General features: G+C 49.8%; 2 protein-coding genes across 2 annotated transcripts; both read right to left on the minus strand.

Moving 5' to 3' along the window:
* Positions 1-1258: 1258 nt before the first annotated feature.
* On the minus strand, positions 1259-15350 carry BCL9 (BCL9 transcription coactivator). Its single transcript, XM_080801300.1, has 7 exons — positions 15274-15350; positions 13985-14301; positions 12579-12768; positions 11593-11692; positions 6241-8482; positions 4741-5001; positions 1259-3632 (listed from the first exon to the last, which is right to left on the minus strand). Exons 1-7 carry the CDS (start codon positions 15324-15326, stop codon positions 2515-2517), a joined length of 4281 nt encoding a protein of 1426 aa, XP_080657426.1. The 5' UTR covers positions 15327-15350; the 3' UTR covers positions 1259-2514.
* A 17-nt stretch (positions 15351-15367) lies between these two features.
* LOC308341378 (uncharacterized protein) lies at positions 15368-15574 on the minus strand (the record flags this gene model as incomplete). The annotated part of the gene is made up of 1 exon (XM_080801301.1): positions 15368-15574. The coding sequence occupies one exon, from the start codon at positions 15572-15574 to the stop codon at positions 15368-15370; it is 207 nt and encodes a 68-aa protein (XP_080657427.1).
* Between the last annotated feature and the right edge of the window lie 1307 nt (positions 15575-16881).

Here is a 16881-nt window from a genome sequence, read left to right on the forward strand (position 1 = left end):
CACTATCAGTGAGCACAGCACTATTAGGTGGAGCAGGGAGTGAGGTCACCCCACAAGCCAGTCCAGTGGGACAAATGCCAGGTCCCAACCTTCCTTGGTGAGGTCTCTCCTCTCACGCTCCCCCTACTTAGCTGTTTCCCTGCTCTCTTTCATATACCTGAAAGCCAGAGAACCGAGGAATATGGCTAAATTAATGAGACAGAACGCTCATTTTAGTCTCCTCACATAAAATTGTCACCACGCAGGACCATGTGAATAGATCTGATTGTGCCAGAACTCTTAAACTTGAGCTCCGCTTTCTCATCTGCAAAGGCGATGATTACCACCTACTTCTTAGGCCCCTCAAAGATCCACACAGGGAGGTGACTGGTGGGGGAGGGGCTGCAACAGTCCTCTCATTTTTGTTGCCTGGGGCTCTTGTGTTACTGAGCCAACAGGGCCACCAGCAGTGGAAGAGAAAGAGGCTCTCAAACACACTTCTTGAGAAAGTCACAAGAACTCCTGTAGAACACCAGCAGAGCCCAATTTGTATGAGTCTGTCTGCAGATGACTGGGCACCTGCTGCTCCTACCTTCTGCTTTCACATGTGAACAAACACACACACAGACACCCACTCACCCAGCTAAAAACGCCTAGGACTCAAAGAAAATACCCACACCAGAACAAGCCCCAGTGCACAGAAACACAAACAGCTAGTCCCTCAGTTAGGGACCACTGCAGCGCTGAAGGAGTTTGGTGGGAGGTAAGCCATGCCCAGAAGGAGCAGAGCCCCAGAGCGGATGCCGGGTGGAAAGGAGAGACAAAGTGCGGAAAACCACGATTTGCAGGTACAGTAGTAACGTTTTACCTTAGCAAGATCCAGGGACATTTCAGGGCTTATGCAAATGACTGAAAATATACCTTTAGCCTTAATTACTTCACACCATTAAATTGGCTCTCACAGAAATTCCTGGGAAAGATCATTAATTACCTCCAGAGGTAAATTTCCACACTGGGGGCCGGGGCTGCTCTTCCGCCTACAGCTAGGCCTTGGTGACGGAACAAGGACAGGTGCATGGGACAGATCTCCAAGTGGTGGTTCCTCATCCGCAGGGAACACGCTTCACCTGGGCAGGCACTTCTGTCGACTTCCCCTAACCTTCATCAACCAACTCCGATGCCAAGCTGCTATGCTTCTTGGGGCATGTGGCAACTACCGTACCCAGCACTGAGCAAACGGGAATCAAGTGAACAAAGAAAGGCAATTCCATTTTGTAAGAAACAATATATTTTATTTTTCTGACACCACAGCTCTGGTGAGTGGTTTGTACCAAATTTAATGGAGGTTACACAGAACGTTTTACGCATGGGAGGGGGAGGGAAGGGAAGGAACCACAAAATTAAAAACAAAAACGAAAACAAAATCCTGGATAGCTTTTAGCATCTGTTCCACTCCCACATTGATAAATTTCACTTGGGAATTCCTAATAAAAGGAGAACAGAAAACAAGGTGGGCAGGGAAGGGCATGTTGGGGAAGAGAAAGGGGAAAGAAGACCATCGAGCATCCCAAGCACAGGCCTTTCCCTCCCGGAGCCGGAGCCCCGACGACACTTGGCCTGGAAGGCGAGGCTTCTTCCTTAGATTTACTTCCCCCAAGTAACACCGTGTATTGCAGCTGCCAAAGGGAAAGAGGAGGAAAGAAGGGGTCATCCATGGCGGAGCATGCCACGGGGGAAGGAAACACACTTAACCAAGGAGATGGGGAGGGAGAAGGGAGGGAAACCGAGAGAAAAACGTGAAGGTGGGTTTGCAGACTGGGAGAGACAGACAAGTGCCGGAGAGCACTTGAACTGAAAAACAAACTTCCTAAGCTTCATTATTTTTAAAAAGAAAAATCTCCCCCCTCCCCCCACCCCTCGCTGAACTTAGTTCCTTTTTTTGTGCTTTTCATTAATACTCTGCTCTGAGGTCGTAGTTTGGTTTTTTTCTATACACTGGAGTTGAAAGAAAATAGTCCAAAGGTCTGAAGATGGATTCTCCACCTAAAGTAAACAGCCCAGCATTCCTGTTCTCCTCTTGTCCCAAAGACTAAAGTCTCTGCTAAAATCCCTTTTACAATATAGTACAGTACACAAAAAAATAAAGCCCAAAGCAAAAAACATAAACCAGAAAAGAATCCTGGGAGAAGCCAGTCCAAAGGACGTAAACATACAGAGAACGGTGCAACACATGACCGATGGCAATTCTCAAAGCACAGCTACAGATTCCCAAAAGTAGGTGCCATCATGGGATACCCAAGTCCACAAAAATAATTTTTAAAAAATAAATCTTAAAAAAAACACACCTGTTGATTAAATGAATCTTTTGTTTTCAGGTAAATCCATACATTCTCGAGTTCCCCCCTCCCCCAAAGCAGCCCTCGGGTCTCTGTTCTCCTATTGCATGACCAACAGTACTCCTGGAACTCCCTCAAAGCAGCTCTCAGGACCTGGAATCTCATCTTGACAAGGATCGGCACATCCAATCTTAGCAGCTTAAAACATCATGTTTCCTGGGTTGCCAGGTCCTTGGCTAAATCCACCCATGCCCACGTCGGCGGCCATGCCCCGGGGCCTCATCTGTGGAGGGATCATGATGTTCTGTTGGGGTCCCATCATGCCCTGCATGGACATCATCATGCCTGGAGAACCCACAGGCCCAGGGTGGGTGTAGAGCCCAGCAGGCCCCCGATCCTTGCCAGGAATCATGCCCACGGCAGCAGCTGGATTGCTCATCAGGGTAGGCTGGCCGGGCATGGTAGACTGTGCTGGTGACATCATCCGATGGTGAGGTCCCATCATGCCTTGCTGGAGAAAGGCTGGTGGTCTCATTGGGTTGTGGCCCGGCATGGATGGGGCTGTACCAAGAGGGATGTCCGGAGTTCCCACTGGCCCTGGGCCTCCCATGCCAGGTAACGCTAGTCCCATTCTGGGGGCTTGTTCACCCATCATCCCCTGCATGTGCGAAAACCCAGGTCCGGGACCCTGGGGTTGTTTACGGCCTGGGACTTCCCCTCGAGGGAAATATTGCAGTGTCTGGCTAGGCTTCTCGGATGGAATAATGCGAGACAGATCGAACTCCGGTATTCCGGTGGCTCCAGGTCGGATGACCTCCTGCAGATCTGGGTCTGTAAACACTGAAGGCATGCTGTTCCCCAGGACAGCGAAGGAGTCGGGACCCCCGGGGCCTCCAGGCTTGCAAAGTGCTGCATCTGCTGAACTCTGAGGCAGGGTGCTGGGGCGGCCGAGGGGGCCTTCTCCTGGGAAACCCATACCTCCTGGGAAGTTACCCTGCCCCCCACTGGGGCCATTGTGAGGGAATGGAACCTGCTGTGGAGGAGACTGTACTGGAGGGAAGCCCTGGGGGAAACCCATCCGTCCTTGAGGTACCATTGGAGGCTCCTGGGACCCGTGCCCCATAATAGGATTGTGTGACATCAAGCCGGGCCCCATTGGGACCCCATGAGGAGGTATGTTGGGTCCCATGGCATTCGGAGAGGGCATCTGATTGGAGTGAGAAAGTGGCTGGGTCATTCCCATTGGGCTGAGGGTTGGCATCGGAACCACGGGGTTTGGACCTGAAATTCGAGGATTCTGTGTATTAATGCCCATTCCTAGAAAAATAAAGATATCAAAAGAATCACCTTAACCGAGAGCAACTTAGAAAAACTAAGAAATTCAATTAACAACAACAACAATAAAATCCACACGTATCACATGTGCAAGGGACTCTGCTGGGAAAACATACAACACGAAATCCCTGCCCTTCAACAAGATTAAAATACATTTTGGAGGCTATAAGCCAACAGCTCTACAAGAGGATATATTTTTGAATCTTAAACTGTATGACATAAGGATATGTAGAAAACAACTAGGAAAAAAGTCACTGATGTGAAAAGTTACAAATTAATATGTAAACCAATTTAGCCTTCTTCATCGGAGATGTTATTTAATATAGAAGTGAACTTGTCTGAACGACTTAGGTAAGGTCCTCTTGGAGAAAGAGGGTTAATCAGTCCTGCAAGTCCAAGAATCAGATATAGCAAGGAAACCAAACAGTCCTTTACCAATTGACATTTGGCACTGTCTTTTTTATACTGCCTTGCAAAGAGAGCCTTTCAAACTCTAGGGTATGTGAACTGCTAAAGAAATGATAACTTGTAACAGAAAAGGAAAGCATGCTGGTTCTATTGTAGTCTCTGGGGCATTTAAATATCTGGTGTCTCTGTAGAATTACCACTGAGTATGGTGAGGATGGTGCTTGCTAGGAAACAGGGGCTTTCCCCTGTCTGAAATCCTGTGGCTGCTTGCGGTTGGAGGCTGCTCTTCCAGAAAAACACTTGAGAACTAAAGACATTCCGATCAGCATGTTAAAAAGAAACAGCTTTCAGTATTTGCTCCAGGAGGATTCCCCACCCCACTCCCACCCCCTCAAAAGGGAAAAAAGAACCCATCCGGGTACACAGAAACATCAGAACTTCTGTAACGGAACTGTAAGAACTTTAAGCAAACCTGCTTTCTGACAAACACACTGAATCAAACGAATACAAACTTGCTTTCGTTTTCTTCCTCTAGCCAAGACACTTTAACTCTACTAATGGTACTCTTTCTCAACTCATTCCACTTCCATCCGTTGAGGTCTGCAGCTGTCAAGAAAAGGCATGCGAGAAGTCTCTCTTCCGTCTAACACTGGCTCCATATCCTAGCTTCCTGATTTCTTACCTGGCATATTATTCATTGATGGCAAGTTGGGAGAACGAGCTGGAGGGGAGTCGTCATCGGAGCTGGCCACAGTCTTGATGGCGTCGTGGTATAAAGGGGTAGAACTGGGCATTGCGAACTTGGACATTCGAGACATCATAATAGACAGTGGGTTCTGGGAAAGGGTTGGCTCTGGAGGCATGGTGTAAGGTGTACTAGAGGGAAGACTTCCAGGGATATTCACAGAGGCAGACTGGCTGGCTGTAGGAGGTGGGGGGCCACCTAGAAGAAAGCAAAATAAAACAAAAACGGGCCAGGAATTAGACTCCTCTCAAAGGCAGTTGGGCCTATATAGTTATGAACTAGCAAGGCCAGGAATGAGACAAACGAAAAGGACAGTGTTATTAACCCAGGACACGAACCATCAATCTTCTGGTCAAGCTCCATGTGTGTGTGCAGAGGGGTGACCACAGCGCAATATGGAGGTGACGGGTCCGCAGAGGTGAAGAAAAACACACCAAGGATGCGTCAGAAAGAGAACTTCAAGCTTGGGAAAAGCATGGTTTAGGGACAACTATTTCCCTGAAAAGAATGTGAAATCAGCAGCTCTCTCCCTTGCCCATCACAATTCGGAATTCGACTCAGATGTCTGGTCCGCCGTGGAGCCAGACCAGTGATGGGAAACCAGGTGCGAATTGTGTGACCCTGCACACGTGCTCCATTAATTTCCACGAGCAAGAGGGCTGAACAAAAAGGTTCTGAGGCAGCCGTTCCTTGGTACTGCTTTTGTGAACCGCTACCCAACGGAGAAAGGGACGCTTTAGCTGGGCAGGATCCCTCTCCTATCTTATTCTGAGTCTAGTTTTCCTCCAGCTGAGACAACATGGACCTAGTATTTACACCTAGTATTTACACCTCAGTGCTCATCTTCCACGGACCACCTCTGGTCCCAGCCACAAAACCACCATCATCAGCGAGAGCTTCTTCTAGGAAGAAAATACTGACAAATTGCCACCGATCTGTGAGAACAGCGGTCTACCAAAGGAGAAGGTTTTGGTAACCATCTCTGGTCAACACACACTTACAAGAACCACTCTGCTTTGGATTATACTCAGAGCCCGTGGACGTGACGGCAGCCCCTTTGGGTGTCCAGTGGGCGGGTCTACTACTTACAGAAGCCACATTTACCCAATGACAAGGCGTTTTATTTCACCGTGTGTTCACTGTGAATTATTCCATGAAATGACACGTGCTTCCCATTCTCCCTCCTCCTCAGAACGATACTATCTGACAACCGGATCCTGCGCTAAGAGCCCCATGTCTCTATCAGGACCCGACGCTTGTGCGGAACCCCGCAGGAGCACTGATCATGCACCCGGCCTCGAATGCATACACCTGGCACAGGCCACCTCCTCCAACTGCAGAATCAAGCTAGGACAGCAGTTTTTCTTAAAGTACATCAATCAGGCTTTTGCAATCTCCGGCTACAGGGCACAATGGGGAGGACGCGAGCATACTGACCTGACTCTACACTGCCCAGCATGGCTGGGGAGGCCATGGTGAGGGGTGCTTTATGGTTTGGAGGGATCCCGGGACTCTGAAGGGGAGGTTTTGGAGAGGAGGTCCATCCAGGTGACGGGGCAGGAAGTGATGGAGACTTGAGGTGAACAGGCGAAGCAGCAGCAGACCCCAAGACAGGGGGGGACTTAATGGAAGCAGCAGCAGCTGGGCCCGCCAGCATGCCTGCCAGCTGCGATGGAGTCTGGGGGGACTTGAGGTTCCCCGAGGGCGAGCCCAGCATTGGTGACTGGACTTGGCGCATCGTGGGAGATTTCAGAGGGTTAATGCCTGGGGAATGTACCTGGCTGCCTGCCACAGATATATCCAAGGGCTTCCGCCCCAGGCCACGCTGGACTGGAGGAGCTGTGTTGAGGCTAGCGGGGTTACTGGAAGGGTTGAGAGGTAGTGGTGGCATGTGACTGAGCCGGCTGTTAGTCCTTTGGTCGGGCCCAATGGGTTCTCTGAGATTCCGCAAGCCACTGTTGCCGCCTGGACCCTGAGACATGGGAAGGAATGGCCTGGGGCCCATGCCGTACTCCTGCTGGGGGTGCTCACCAAAGGGCAGGGGCACCATCTTCTGCTGAGCCGGCAGCATGTCTGCGCCCCCCGGGCGTAATTTCATCATCTCCTCAGGGCCCGCCCCAGCCTCTCTCATCTTCTGAGGTATCATCTGAGGGTTGGATCCCATGTTGACATTTAGACTGACATCTCCCTTCATCCCACTAGGAACCATCCCAAACTCAAGTTCCCGACCCGGGCCCATCTGTGGGGGCATTCCTTTCGGAAAGTCGCCCCTGGAGGGACTCAGAGGGCCCTCGACGGGTATTCGAGGGAAAATGGGATTATTCCCAGGCTCCATGTGTCGCTGGGCGCCTGGGATCATCCTGTTCATCTCCATGCTGGGCCTAATGGCCTCCATGCTCATCCCCGGGGGTAGAGCCAGCTGCTTCTCCGCCAGCTGCTGTTGGAACATCTCTTCAGACAACCCTTGGGGGTTTGGGAAGCGTTCCCCTCGGCCGGGACCACTAAAGACACCCTGGCCAGGTGGGAAGTTCCGACCATCTGCAATTTTTGGCACATCGTCTGGCCAACTGACTCCAGAAAGACCTGGTCTAGAGGCCGGGTTGGGGACATTCGGCCCCTCCATTTCCGAGTTGATCATTCCTGCAAATCCGGGCAGGCGCATCTGGCTCCCTGGCATGTTGGGGTGGGGAGCCATGCCCCTCGGGGGCAGAGAGTGGGGCATGTTGAGCCCGTCGGCGAAGGGCTCAGACCCACCAGGCCCCCAGCCTTCGCTGGGTGCCATCTGATATGGAGGGGGAGGCCCCCGGACCACGCCCCGAGGCCCATGCTGATGCACCATCATGTCCTGGAGGGAGCACTGCTGCACCACCACCTGCTCCTGCTTCCTCCTCTTCTCCTCGTAGAACTCCTGCTGCAGTTTCAGCCATGCTATCTGCTCGGGGGTCATGTGGTCCAGGTGCTCGGGTCCCATGGGCCCAGACTGGGAGTTCATGGAAGGTGGAACCATTTCATCTGGAGAGAAGGGCACATCTCTATGTCCTTGAGGGCCAAATGGAGCTCCCACATCTGTCCGGGGCCCAGGGCCCTTCCCTAGGCTTTGGGATTGAGCCATCATGGCCTGTATTGGCCCTTCTGGTTTCTTCTGAGGTCCATCTAGTACCCCAGGGTTCTGCTGGGGTCCCCCACTTTGTCCTCCTGTGAATTCTTTCTCGTCGGGGAAAAGCATACGTTGGATATCTCGGAGTGTTTGTAAGGAACGCTCCCGGTGCTCCAGCTGCTCCTGAGACAGTCCATCGGGATTCTCTCCCAGTGTAGGAGGCTCTCCACTGGACACCGGTGGAGGTGGAGGGGCTTTGGGATCTGCTGAAGAGCTATTGCTCCCCTGGGAGACAGGGGTCACTGCTCGGTTATTGGGTGTCGAGTTTGGCCCGCTACCGTCTGGGGGCAGTGGAGTGGAGCTGGCAGGACTGCCTACAGAAGGAATCAGTTTGTTGTCTACACCAGGACTATCCCGGTCCAGGGGACGCGGGGGTGCAGCAGGCTTGGGTGCTGGTGCCGGGATGGGTGGAGTCGGCTGCAGTCTGGTGTTCTGGGAAGAATTCTGGTCCTGGTTGGCTGGAGCTGGGGGCTGTTGCGGGAGGGGTTTCGGATCGTTTCGAATGGCAGATATCTGTGTGTTCTGAAGACAAATGAGATTTTAAAAATCACTGGTAAATTGTACAGAAAGGCAATTAAAAAAAGCAAGACACGTTACAAAGGATCTGTCCTAGGCCCGTAAATCTACTCTGACATTTGCCATAGAAAGTGCCCATGCCAACCCCACTCTGGACATGGGGACGTTCTGATTTTTTTTCTTCCACTTTCCTGTCAAATGGCATACTCTTTCCCTTGCTAAGGATAAGGTTTCAATAACTTTATAAGCATGCCAGAAGAGAGCCACTCTGCCAAAGTGAATACATCTGAGTATCTATTTCGAGGAACAGGTTTGAGATCACATGTCTACTGTGTGTTTCTGATTCAAAGAGAGATTAGTTTCTTGGTATGTGGGAGGCTGTACCTAACACCTTTTTCTTTTCCCCGAAAGTACAACTGGGTCTGTAGGCTTCTCATTGTCAATCAAGAGGTCTGCTGTTCTCAATGGAAAGAGAAAGTACTTGTTGCTCCCGGCTCTGTACGCCACCAGCCAGAGGAAGCAGGGAGGGCCGCTCTGTTTCAGTGTCCCCTCTGGCATGGCGACTGCCAAAGGACTCCTCTCCTGGAGTTTCCAGGGGGCCTGACAGCTCTGGTTTCTGTTTTCGGTTTGTGATCACTGATTCCATATTCGATAAGAATTCGTACATTAACTGTAGTAAGAGAATCCGCAGGCAGGAAGTGTCTGTGGCGAAATCTGAGGCTATCTAGCTCACGGTGTCTTTTGATCTGTTCTTTCCAATAGGCAGCCGACTGCCCTTCTCTAGAGAGCCTCGTTATTATTTATTAAGTACCGACACTACACTAGGTCCTGGGTGAAAGCACCCTCCCCTGCGGCCAGTGACACGGGTGCTGCTGGTGTCAGGAAGAGGGATGTACGTGTGCTGGGGCTGAACCTTGGCACCGCCGACGGTGCTGAAGGGAGGGTCCTGAGGAAGAACAGACCCCCATGTCAGGGCTCTTTCACCAGTCTCCCACAAGCCACATGGCCCCTTCTTTGATGCTCATTTGTTTCTACTTGTTCACTTAATCCAGTCTGCACTTCCAAACCCCTAAGGCTCTTCCTTACCTCCCCACTTGCTCTCTGGAATGTTTCCCTGTGTGCAAATTTGTACACGAATCGTTATGTGTATCTCTGCATCGAACAGTCTGTGTTGCATAAACACAAAGCCTGTCTTCGAGTGTGCACACTCTGTGGGTATGTATATAAATGTTTCTCGTGCAGGTACCCATGCCCCGATGTCTGCACACAGTGGCAGGGAGGGCTGGCTGAGCATGCATGACTCCACATGCTCTTGGGTCTCCTGCGTCCCTGACTCCCTCACTGCAGTGAGGGTGTCAACTTAATTTTCCTTCCGGTGCCATTTTAAGTTTGCCTTTGTTGGCCAGCTCTTGTTTGTTTGCTGGGGACAGGCCCGGACTTCGTGTCATGTGACCAGGAGAGAAGCTGCAGTTTAGTGCCACCCTTTTCATTCTAGACTGGCAGCGGTGGTGATTTGATTATTCCCAATTATATCCTTAATTCCTTTTCTGACTCAGTTCAGTACCGGAGAAGGTAGAGGTGAAAACTATAGTTAAGATCTGTCGCTAAGTCAATCAAATATTGGTTTGCACTACGCTACTCCCTGTGCATTCCAGGATAATTTAAATTTTAAATGTTACATATACATATGTATAAAATGTTTAAGTATAAATTAAAATACGCATACATTTTAAATGTTTTGTTCATCCATCTTCTACCCTTCTTGAATAGCACAGATGTAGGAGGAACGTGAAGTGCTTTCTCTAAGTCTAGGAAAGCCAAGCTCTGCTGTGTCAATGAAGAGGGACACCACTGATACACAACACAGACAGAAAGGTCACCTATTTTATCTTGAACTGTCATTTGACTCATTTATTGCCACTTGACTTTTCCCATGTCGAAGACCCCGCTGAGTACTAGATTTTATGTTTCCTGAAATTAGGGACTGTGTCTTGAACCTCTTAATGTCACCATAACATTCAGTGGGATGCCTTGACAATGCTAGTCACAGGAACAGCTTTTGGTTCCACGTGGAATGCTCTGTGTATTCAAACAACCACTGCGTGCCTTTTCTAACGTGGTTTATGGCAGGTAATTAAGTTCCAGAGAGGAGACAGACTGACAGACTAACGTTTCTTATAATTTTGGAAATATCAAGCAATTAAAAGTACTCGATGGTGGGGGTGCCTGGGTGGCTCAGTGGGTTAAAGCCTCTGCCTTCGGCTCAGGTCATGATCCCAGGGTCCTGGGATCGAGCCCCGCATCGGGCTCTCTGCTCGGCAGGGAGCCTGCTTCCCCTTCCCTCTCTCTCTGCCTGCCTCTCTGCCTACTTGTGATCTCTGTCTGTCAAATAAATAAATAAAATCTTTAAAAAAAAAAAAAAGTACTCGATGGTCCTCTCACTTTGAAGTAAGTAAGAATCATTCTTTAAGTCACTGAGACTCTAACTGTGGTGTTATCAGCATGGATCCCAGTACTGGGGCTTTACTTATTCCTTTTCTGTTCTGCAACCAACTCAAGAGCATTTGTTAGTTTTTAAAAACCTGCCCTGTGGGGGCGGCCTGGGTGGCTCAGTGGGTTAAGCCTCTGCCTTAGGTTCAGATCATGATCTCAGGGTCCTGGGATCAAGACCCACATCGGGCTCTCTGCTCAGCAGGGAGCCTGCTTCCCCCCCACCCCGCCTCTCCTGCCTCTCTGCCCACTTGTGATCTCTGTCAAATAAATAAATAAAATCTTTTAAAAAAAGAAAAAAAAACCCCTGCCCTGTGCACAGGGTCTGAGTTCAAATTTTCCCAGAGGTGGCAGCAGAAAAGAAATTGAAGCGCTCCATATAGCTCCTTTTTGATTCTGGGTCTTTCTTTCCTAGTAACCCATCAGTATACCAGCCTGCAAAAGGAAAAGGCCAGTACAGTGTCGTCTGCCTGAAACCACGCAATGTCTCGAGCAGTGGTGCAGGAGATGCCCGGAGCACAGCTTAGACCATCAAGACTATCTCCCTGTCAACAGCACTCCCCAGCTCCCACCTTTACGGCTACCGGAGTGCCTTTAAACCACACACCACCTTCAAAATGGCCTACCAGAGGGGCTGTGCTTCGCTCTGTCTTGCTGTTAGAGATGTTCTGGATGTGGAAAGAGACGATAGTTTCAACCTGGCCCTTCAACACAGCTTCTGCAGCTCTGCAGAGACAAAAGAGAGGCACACACTAGGACTTGCTTCTGTTCCACCACCTGTAATGCCAAAGCACTTTAACCCCTGATTGAACTTGTGAGAGGAGGAGGGTGGGTCTGTGTGGAGAGTCACCAGAAATGTTGAGTAAGAATCAAGAAACACAGGTTTTCGTTATTCGTGTCTATCATTTACCACCAGACTTCTGAAATCTAATGAGAGCCATTAGCAAATCTCAAAAGAGACATCAGAAAAAAACACCAAGATTTTCTCCTTCAAACCAATACACTGTGGTAGGTGTTTTATAGAATCTTGGTTCCAAACCCCAACCATGAAAGGCAAACGTGAAATCTCACAACACCTAATGATAATTTAAGGCTGTGGAAACTCACTCTGTATGTATGTAGGGTAATTCACGTTTTCTATAAAGTAAGTCGCTAAAAAATCTGCTGATCCACCCACCAGAAACATAGGTACCCAAACATTCACAGTCCTTATCTCTATGAATTCCAGACATATTCTTCTCTTTAGTTATATTTTCTAATTATTCTGAGATAGACAAGTATTACTTGTGTTTTTTAAAAAAATGCTAAACTATAGGAAAGTGTATATTGTGTAATCGATCTCTTTTATATTTTAAAAAAGATCTCTATGTATATTATAAGCATAAAAACTTTCTGGCAGGAAAGCCAAAGAAGTAGCATCAATGGTCGCCTCTGGGAAGAGAGGGTAGGGAGGTTTCATATTTTATTTTCTTTTACCCCTTTCTGTACTATTAACTCTAAGTGAGAATATCACCAGTGAGGGGAAAACAAGGATTACTCTTCAGTGGGAATAAGAACTTCAGTGTCCAAACGCACAAGCCACGTCAACAGCGAGACACAGCTGTTAACTTACTTATTGGCCATCTCAGTAGAAAACACATACACCACTTTGGCGGGAGTCTTCTGAGCAGGTGTGGGCTCCGGGGCAGTAGTCTGGCCATGGGAGGGGGTGGACGACCTGGGGGCTGCAGCATTGGATGGGGTCATCGAGTGTGGCGTGTGCTGGGAATCCTGGGACTTTATGTGGTCAGCAGAATTACATTCTAAAAGAATGAAAAGACTCATGTCATAGAAAGAAGAAAACTTCTGCCAGCATTCACAGCACCACAACACAAACCCACCTTGAGAATGTCAAAGAGGAAGTACCCTGCTAAGAGGCAACCTCTCCACCTCATAAAAATTCCAGAACGCTTCTCCTGAAATGACCAATTACAAAGCACTCTCCCCCACCACCCCCAACCTCACCACCTCCTTCCTTCTCTATTACGCACCCTTCAGACATTAGTGCAAAGGTCCCTCCTTCCTGGAAACCTTTTTGGAAACTCTTGGACTGGATGCCCCTGTGAGTTGAACCCACAGCCCCCAGATCCCCTGATTTCAGCATTTATCACATTTTATTGTAATTGTTTAATGAGCTGCTGTGCGGGCGCCCTCAGATTCTTACAGCCAGCAACCAAACGGTGCTGACCACGCCCCCCAAGCCCAGCACGTGCAGGCACTCCCACAGGCCTCCCACTAACACGGGGGGAAGGGAGGAAAGACGGGGAGCAATCGCCCAGATTTCCGTTTCTAATTTGGACTGGTGGGGGAGGGTGTCACACTTCCACTCCTGGAATGCAACTTCAGGCTCTGGCCTATAGTTAAGATTTCTGGTTTTATAGTAGGAGGAAAAACAACAGAAGCCACAGCCGCTGGCCCCACCTTCTTCCCAGCTGGCTGGGTTTTGCTGCCTCCCGTTTCTAGCACATGTAGCCACCCAGTCCAGCCACACGGGAATCAGCTGTGACAAACCCCATGGGTGCCAGCGCTTCCTCTTGTCACTACAGCTCTGGCAGAGTGCTGGCCAAAGAGTACAGACCCCAAGTCTTAGAGGGCGAATCCGACAGAGAAAGGAGGAGAGGCCCGGAGAACTGCTCCAGTGTGGGCCCCTGGCAGACACAAACTGGGGCTTGATAGTGAAGAAGAAATAACAGGGAGGCCAGAAACACCCTTAAGAACGTGGTGAGGACCATAATCCCCGAATCATGTGCGTCCTCAAGAGCAAGGACTCCTCGACAGGGTGGTTCCCGAATGCTCTTCAGTTAGTAGGAAAATGAGAAGGAACAGTCCCATCTTAATAAGCTGTGAGGTGAGCTCCTGAATCTGATACCTACTCTCCCCACTTGGCTGCTCTTAGGCTCTCCGGCACCCACCAACGTCAGGGGCCTTCCCTCGGGAACGCCTACTTCCCTCTGAGTCTCAAAGATCTTATAGACATACCTTTAATGTCAGAGTCATCGTTTGGAGTCCCAGGATCTCTCTGATCAAAGGAGTCGGCGGAAATACTTCGCTCCCTTTTCCCCTTGCCCTTGGCACCATTTCCAGCCCCATTCTTCAGCCCCATGCTCCCACCTGGGCCAGGGAGTGCTTTAGGTGTATGGCCCCCACTCTTGGAGTCACAGGGGGATGGCTGGGATTGGCTGGCTGAGCCCCCCTGTTTACCCTGATTGGAGAATTTGGAATCCAGCTGGGGGTTTCCAGATGGGGACATCACTGTAGGGGGACGGACCATCACCTCCTGCTTTGACTTAGGGCTACTAAAAGAGACAAATAATAAAGGGAGATCAGATGCCGGATGCAGCCGGTCAGCCCAAATCAGGGAGAAGCAATTTTTAGAGTAGGTCAAGGAGACGCAGAGGACTGAGTACCCGCCCCACCTTTCACCTCAGTTCCTTCCCCGCTCCCTCCAACCCCGCTCTCTTCTCAGCACTAGGCGCTAACTAACCCAAAGGAGGCTCAGGCAGAGTGGCCTGCCAGGTCTCAGGAACCCTAGAGTCACATGGGGACCCATCTCTAGGGCTTCTGTCAATAAAGGACAATGGTTTCTATGTACATAGAGAAGTGACTCTCACACTAAGACTAGCTCAGAGTAAACAAACAGGCATCGTTAAGATCAAAATACTATCCACCCCCTGGCTGACAACAAGGAACAGCTGTAACGAGAGCCTAGCTTCCCTGCTGGAAAATACAGCAGGGCCCAGAGAGCAGGAGAGGAAACCTGCTGGTGAGTGGCAGGTTAGGGAAACCTTTCCAAATACGAATCCCTCTAACAAGCAGTACCACACACCAGGGCACATGCGCTCACAGGTGCCCCAAGGGAGGAGGAAAAAGTTCATTAAAAAACCTAAATTTCAGTACTGTGGAATGCAGGAGAAAGCTTCACAGTGGGGGGCTGGGGGCCAGTGGAGACATCCAAGGACCTTAGGCCTCCTCACCATCCCAGGCCTCGGTTTCCTCACATGCCAGGGTTAGTACACCCACCGTACCGGGTGGACCCTAAGGTCCCTTCCCTTGTGCTTTGGTGAGGGGGGAGGGATGGCAAAGGGGCGCAGTCAGGGAATAACGGGCAAAGCGCTGCCAGAAAGTCTGGACTGTAGCCTGTTGACTCGTCTGTTTTCTCTTCCTTTCCCCATTTCTTCCACTTCAACACACTGTGCCCTCAATGAGTGTTTGAGGTCCACCTCTGACACCCCCCGCCCCGGGGCAGCTGGGCAGGCCGCAGCCCTTACCTCTGTGTGTTTCCTGATGGAGAGTTCCTCACTTTAGGGTTACTGGAATGCATTGATTGAAATCCTGAGCTTGCAATCACAGACAGGGATGGGCTCACCGAGTTCCTCTCGGGCAGCAGCAGAAAGAGCTGCTGAGGGCAGTAGCGGCGGCCCGCTGCTCGCTGGGGGCGTCCCTTAGCGCTGGCCACCTGTATGCCTTTTTCCTCTTTGTTTTTCTCTGCTGTGGAAGTGGGTCCTTTCCCCTTGCAGCTCCAGCATTCTCTGGGGGTGTGCCTCCTGCTGCCAAAGGGAAATCTCGCATCTCCAGGGCACACTACGGGAAAAGGCCACCCAAAAAGAGTTGGGATCAAAAACACAAAAGACATAAAACACCCTTACAACAGGATCGAAGGTAAGGCGCTAGCCAGCTGGACAGTAGAGCCACTGGGTTGCTCCTCGGCTTCCAGCGGGGTTCAAGGAGCAGCGGTGTCCGTGCTCTGACACCTGGGAGAGTGACAAGACTTTCTGCCAGGCACATGAGCCTCCTAACTTGTAGCGTGGACCCGGCATTTGTAAGCAGGTGAGGGAAACATTTTGTCCTCAGCCACTTATTCTCCCTTCCATCTCTCTACTTCCAAATACAAACCAGTCAAACACCTAGGTTTTTCTTTTCTCAAAACCATGCCTTGAAACTACAGGGTACTCCAAATCCAAAGCTACTATCTGGTCCTTCACCTCAGATGGCCAACAATGTCACTGAAATGTAACAAACCCATCCTAATTCAAACCATGAAACAAATGAATCTATGCTTCTATTCTCAGGGCCTTGGGGTGGGACACTGGAGGAGTTACTTCTGAAATCAGCTGTTGAGCCAACACCAAGTACAATCAGTTCTGCCCCCTGACTTCCATGATCTTTCTATTAAATTATGCCAAGGATGTGTCTTGCATTCTCACTGTTTAATGAGGGGGACCCTAGGCATGGGGAAGCATGGGAATGATCTGTAATGCTGAAGGTAAAAGAACATCTCTGAAAGCTAAGATGTTTTCTGAGCCAATTTGCAAGGCTAATTTGAAGCATAAAGGTCAAAAAAAATATTCCCAAACCCAGCCAGAGAACAAATGAGAAAGCCCTTTACTTAAGGAAGCCTAGACTAGATACGCTTTCAGTCCCTTCTCCTTCCAGGGTAGGTCCAACATGGCTTTCTGGAAACCACTGTCCCCCTCAGCTCCCTCCCCACCTTCTGCTATCTTGCCGCTGGGGTATGGGACCAAAGGAAGAGACAAGATGTAGGATTCTTGGCTGAAGGACCAAAGGGAGTTAGCAGGAACTCAGGTTGAGGTTCAGCTTACATACTCTTTGAGAGACTCCAGAACTGGACTAAGTTCTGGGAGCTCTAGTCCAGGTTTTGGCACCGAGTAGGATCACTGCCAAGTGCTAAATGTCTCTTTCTTCATTTGGAAATTTGCAACAGGAATTTACGGAAGTTGTCAGTGCACCAGATTATGTTTTTTGTTTTTTTTTTTTAAGTGAAGAAGTCAGGAAGAAGAACTAGAATAAAATGTTATGGAATGTTCCTATGCCGACCTTAGGAGAAAACATCCTAAAACACAATTTTTGTCTCGATT

Source organism: Martes martes (assembly GCF_963455335.1).
Source record: "Martes martes genome assembly, chromosome: 4".
NCBI lineage: Eukaryota > Metazoa > Chordata > Mammalia > Carnivora > Mustelidae > Martes > Martes martes.